The sequence below is a fragment of the Lycium barbarum genome, chromosome 1 (assembly GCF_019175385.1).
Source record: "Lycium barbarum isolate Lr01 chromosome 1, ASM1917538v2, whole genome shotgun sequence".
NCBI lineage: Eukaryota > Viridiplantae > Streptophyta > Magnoliopsida > Solanales > Solanaceae > Lycium > Lycium barbarum.
The window spans coordinates 146,289,169-146,295,648 of NC_083337.1; the positions used below are offsets into that span (position 1 = coordinate 146,289,169).

Sequence of the window (6,480 nt, forward strand, 5' to 3'; positions counted from 1 at the left end):
CTTTCTAACAAAAAAAAAAACAATTAATACCTCAGTTTTCCTCCTATTGCTTTCAAACTTTGAACCCATTATGACATCACAACAAAAGCTGTGTTCTACATTCTCCTTTTATTCCTTTTTACAATCCTTTAATGTTGGATACCATAACATGTCTTAATTTGTCAACATCATAGGAAAAAACTGATTTTTATATTCCTTTTTTTCATTAATAATTTTCTACATAAACAATAAACTTTCAAAGTGCATATATGTAATTAAACTCTTGAGTAATATAAAGTGTCGTAAAATTCCTAAACTATTTGATGTCAAAATTTAGAATGTCAAGGATTATTGTGCCCGAAATTCTTTTAAGGGGTCTTTCTCTAAATTCTTTTAAGGGATCTTTACCCAAATAAACGCTTAGATTAATTTATACATTCGATGGCTATTTTTAATTTAAATGGTTGAGTGAACGACTTTTAGGTTTATTATTCTTCTTTCTTTCAAACTGTTTTAAAGTGATGTATGATTGTTGAAATAATAGTCATAATTAATTGTTGTGATATAAGGATCACATATATAAGGCTAAGTTAAATTCACTTAGATGCGGTTGCAAATTTCTTAAATGTAGTACATGTTATCTTACTGGCCTAGGGAAAAATGTTTTCTTTCTATAGACATTGTCATGTAAATATAGTCAAAAGTCGCCCAAATCTTTGCAATTTGACACTATCTGTCACAGTTCTCAACTAATGAAAATGTTCACACTTCACACATCAAACTTTCGTTTCTTGACATTTTCATGCGACACGGTACTCTTTATACTATTAGATTTTGAGATTTCCTAATATTTTGCCATGTTGCGTGGGCACGTGCTACTTTAAACTTTGATGGTCGCTAATGCTTCCAATTTTAACATCATTTACGTTGTTGTGCTCCTACATTGAAGGGAGAAAATTCTTAGAAGAACTCTCCGCCAACAATGACTTATAACAAATCAAGTACGGACATAATAATAATTTGCTTTGTTTGTTGCTTGGGTCGTGTCACAATCCCAAGCAGGAGGACAACAGACGACACCCAATGAGCCTGACGTTAACCGAGTGAAAACTAACTATATATAACCATACATCAAGGGTTCTAGGGAGCGTTTACCTTTCAATGTGCGACTCTCCAGCGCTAATATAAATTTATTTGGAGTTTAATGCGAGCAACAGAACACCGATTGAGAAACAAAAAGGATTCTACCGATCACCGTATTGTCATTTGACTATATAATAAAACATAGATAATTCACAAGAAGACCCTGAGTGCATCACATAAAAAAAACTTCACAAGAGGCATGATCTGTATATAATGCCAAAAGCGTGAACATTTACCCATAATAATGATTAATGAATCATTGAGCTTTTAAAAATTCATTATACAAAAGTAGAAGTGAGACGTAGATCAACAATTAAATAAGACAGAGGAATGACAAGAAGCCAATTAACAATGACGAGATAGGTTACTCGGATATTGTCTACGCGAAAACAAAGATGATAACTAAAAGAGAGATAAATGATTGAAAGTTTTATTTTCTCGAAATAGCCCCTTAAAGCTCTACTGCTTAACTTTGACTCTTTACTTGGTTTAAATAAACCCGGCTTTCCTTTCCTAAAGCATTTGGAGGTTGTATAATTCAGTTGCATTTTTTCTCAATAGATATTAACACATTGCTGTCAAGATATCATTACTCTATACTAGCAGGACTATGTTAGTACTCCTATATGATTTTACTGGGCAAAAAAGATCCGTGGAGTTATAAGTGGATTCAAATTATGTACATACACATACATACATAATCCGAACTGAAGATAGTATGTGCAATTCTGATAGCTAGTTTCGTAGATCCACCATGGAAAGTTGAAAATACCCATTTCTATACTCATCTTTTTTTCTTTTAATTTAAGGTGACAAACAGTGGTACTGGAAAATAATTCTGATTCCAAATTTTCAATCACTGAGAATGAACAAATGAAGCTCGCCTGGTGCACCTAATGTCCAAAACCTCTAAGGCCCCTGTAAATGATTGCAAGTTAACATGATCCTTATTGTCCCATATTTTCACCTGTTGCAATACCTGTTTAACGATCTTTCGAATATCCTAAGTATTTTTTATCTCTAAATAAAGGGTGCAATTTAACTTTATTGGAACTTGTGAGAACTTTGGGACGCCATGTTAAAAACTAACGGTAATAACTACCATCCACAAGCTCATAGGATAAGCAGGGGCGGGCGGAGCTAGTAGGAGCAAGGTAATTTACTTCGGCAAAAAAAAGATTAAGTTTATTTTTAATGTATATATAGTAGATGTTGAATTCCCTTTATTTCTTCGTCTGTTTACTTCGTCATATTTTGAACCTCATTAGTTATTCTTGGCTCCACCACTAAGGACAAGATATATAATGCATATATAGATAATACCATTGGATAAAGAGTGACAGAAAGCGTTTAAAAGCTAAAAAAAGATTGAATTTTTGAAACGAAAAATGAAGTGTTCCAAAGACAAAACTTTAGGAAGTAGCCACCCACAAAGGGTTCCTCCAATGACAAAATGTCTTATTGCCTTGCCTTCCTTCCTTGCACCTACGTATCCTTTGACAATTCACTATTCCAATTTCGGCCTCAACATCATAACTATTTCCATCCATGACCTGTTTCATGTACATGCCATTTTCTTCTTCATCTTCTCGTTGTTCTCCTTCCTCCTCTTCCTCTTCCTCGTCGTTATTTTCACTTTCAAACACGTCGTTTTCAACTTTTAATTCTTCCTTCTCTTCATCGGTCGTTTCCATTCCAAAATTTGAAGCAGAGCTTCCATCATTAAAGAAACAGAGCCTAAGGCGGCCATTGCTTCTTTCAGCTTGAAAATAAGTGTGCATTTTCGGGGCCTCAACAGCCTCGATGACCAACCTACCACCTTCTCTATGTGGCCGAACATGTAGAGATTTCGACCCTCTTAAGGTTGTCAAGGGAGGTGGAAGTTCTCGGCAGCTTTCAGTGTTATGAGTGATCACCTTATTGTAATTAGATGATGGTGATTCGACTCGAGTATCTGTTTTTGGTATTAACGTTGGCGATTTCTCTGTTTTTGACTCGTGGGAGGAAAATGAGAAAATGCTGCTTTCAATTGTTTGATCAGTTCCCGTTTCACTTCCCAAATTTTCAGTGCATAATGCAAGGCTTTTTTCGGTAAGTCTTGATGATGAGATGTGTCGTTTGGATAAAGGGTGAACATAAGAGTTTTCCTTTTCCTTTGAGTTGGTGGAGAGACTTTGAAGGGAACTCCAGCATTTTTCATTAGTAATGGTTTCCAAATTGCTTTGCAGATGAGGCACAGTGGTTTCTACTATAGTAGTTGGGGTTGGCACTTCGAGGTTAAGGGTAGTTGTTTCAATGATATGGGGCATACAACATGACTGCAAATCTTGATACAGTATGGTTGACATTGTCAAAATAACTCTAGAAGAGGAGGAATCTTGAATATGAATTTGAATTTTACTAGGGAGTACAATTTTGTTGTTCTTTGCTTTTGTGAAGCACAAGTTGGAAAGAAAGAAGAGAGGAAGATTGAACGAGGTATAAGTAAGGGGTTTGGTCTGAATTTGTAGTGCTCAAAAGTGCGCTTAGCTGGTGGGGGGCGCCCGGGGGGGTGGGGATTGTACAACTGGTTGTACAAAAAGAAAAGTTAATTTTCAAATGAATGAAAATATTCCAGTGTGTACTATTTCATTTCATTCATACCGTATTCAAACCTCTTTATAATTGTAATTCGTTATAACAGCATTTCACTATAACGGTCTTATTTTGTTCGAAACTGATTTTTCATATTATATTTTATTTCTCTATAACAGCATTCTGCCTATAATAGCAATGACATCCATTATAGCGGTACACTATTTGTAAAATTACCTCTCTTTAACAGCCATACTCAAATAACATGTAATAATATTTTGTAAGAAATATATTATGTGACAACAAAAGTGTTGATAAAGAGCCTCAACCTACTGCTACTTGGAGATAGAAGAGTCAACTGTTAAGCACTTAGACAACTTTCAAGGGAAAACTATTGAATTTCTTTTTGTTGAAAGTTTGGACAAAATTTTTCGTCAGTTCAAGCGTTATATTATCACTAAGAGACTAGAATTTACGAAATAGCCTACAATTGTAGAGTTTTTACGTCAAACTTGAAATAATTAAATTCTCAATTAATTTAAAATGCATATGTTCCATAGATTTTAATTCTTTATCTGTGTGGTACAACTAGTTATGGTAATTTATTATTCTTTTCAATTTTAGTTTATGGGATATGAAAATCAATTGAGATTTTAAAAATTACAAGTATATTGTTTTCATTTATAACATAAAAAGTACAAAAAGCTAATTGTTTGCATACTTTTGTTTATAACAGCTAAATGAGATCTAAATATTGAATGTCAGTATACATGCATAACAACACCTCAATATAAAAGCCATGAAATTTTCGGATAAATGCTGCTACGGTAAAGAGGTATGACTGTATATGGCATAAAAAAGAAAAGAAAATAGAACGTGAGTACTTTTCCGCAGGCAATTTTTTTATTTTATTTTATAAACCAATCAAATGTGGAGATAAATGTACTTGATGAGACTGTCCAAGTGAGTCGTATATAGTTGTATTTTTAACGGAAAAGGTCCAAAAATACGCCTGAACTATTGAAAAAGGCTCATAAATACCCTTCTTCCACCTTTTGGTCTAAAAATACCCTTCCATCCACCTTTTAGGTCTAAAAATACCCTTAAGGTTTGTTTTTGGCTCAAATATACCCCTCAAACTAACAAGTTAAAATTAACTCTTTTAAAAAGCCAAATGGCAATTTGTAATTGGTCAATAATAAAATTCCGTAATTTAAAAAAAAATCCAAATTTTAAAAAAAAATTGCCAATAATAAAATTCCAGATTTAAAAAACAAATTGCCAATAATAAAATTCCGTAATTTACATTTTTTTTAAAAAACAATTGTGTGGAAACTTAAAAATTAAAAACTAAAAAATTTAAAAATATGAACGAAACTGTTTTTTTTTTTTTTTGCATTTCGTGAATTAATCAACGAAATATGTTTTTTTTTTTGCATTTCGTGAATAAAAAAACGAAATAGGAAATTATAATTTTTTTTTGCATTTCGTGTATTAAAAAACGAAATAGGATAAAAAAAATTATTTTCGTTCATATAAAAACGAAATTAGAAAATTGGACAAAATATATTTTCCAATTTTGTTTTTATATGAACAAAATTAATTTTTTTTATCCTATTTCATTTTTCAATACATGAAATGCAAAAAAAAATTATAATTTCCTATTTCGTTTTTTTATTCACGAAATGCAAAAAAAAAAAACATATTTCGTTGATTAATTCACAAAATGCAAAAAAAAAAAATCAGTTTTGTTCATATTTTTTAATTTTTAAATTAAATAATATATGTGTCCAATCACAAAATGCCATTTGGCTTTTTAAAAGAGTTAACTTTAACTTTGTTAGTTTGAAGGGTATATTTGAGCCAAAAACAAACCTTAAGGGTATTTTTAGACCAAAAGGTGGAAGGAGGGTATTTATGAGCCTTTTTCAATAGTTCAGGAGTATTTTTGGACCTTTTCCGTATTTTTAATAAGGGTGCGTGAATGCTAACATTTTCTCCTAAAACTAAACCATTTTTTATTTGTCTTTTTTCCTATTTTGCCAAATAATTACTAGAGAAGGCTAACAAATTAATTAAATAACCAGAAAATGAAAAAGATTCTTCCACATATTTTTGAACAGGAAAGCAGCTCTTCAACAACTTTTGGTTTTAAGTTATAGGAGTAGATTTAGGGAAAACTCACACAAATACAACTTTTTCAAAGTTTTAACTTTTTAATTACACAAATACAACTTTTTACCTTCCTAAAATATCAATACAGATAAAATATTATATTTATTATATTATATCACTAGTATGTACAAAATCCTCAAATTTCAAAGAATCCCAAAATGAATCTCTGATTTTCCCTTACTGCTCGATATTTCTTCATACAAAATCCTCAAAATCCCAAGAATGAATTTCTTCTTTTCCTTGATATTAATGTGTTCCCCTTGACAAATTTGTGCCTCTTCCTTATAAGCCCTCCGCAAGATCCAATCCCTAAAAATCTTGCCTTTCCAATCTTAATTCTCCCAAGAATTCCCAAAAATATTTCCTTTACGATCTTAATTTTCCCAAGAATCCCTCCACCATCACTACAAGAAAATATACCTTAAAAAGTATATGGTATATTCAAATTGGTATATTTAACTAAAAAGATTATAACAAAATATTTGTGAATATAATAATAGAAATTAGTATATTTGAACTTGTATATTATATATAGAATATAATATAATAATATTATTTGTGTATATAATATATAATATTACGATATGCCTAATATATGAATATATTACT

General features: G+C 31.4%; 1 protein-coding gene across 1 annotated transcript; it reads right to left on the minus strand.

Moving 5' to 3' along the window:
- Positions 1-2,412: 2,412 nt before the first annotated feature.
- On the minus strand, positions 2,413-3,595 carry LOC132613497 (protein FANTASTIC FOUR 3-like). Its single transcript, XM_060327559.1, has one exon. It carries the CDS (start codon positions 3,468-3,470, stop codon positions 2,535-2,537), a length of 936 nt encoding a protein of 311 aa, XP_060183542.1. The 5' UTR covers positions 3,471-3,595; the 3' UTR covers positions 2,413-2,534.
- Positions 3,596-6,480: the final 2,885 nt, after the last annotated feature.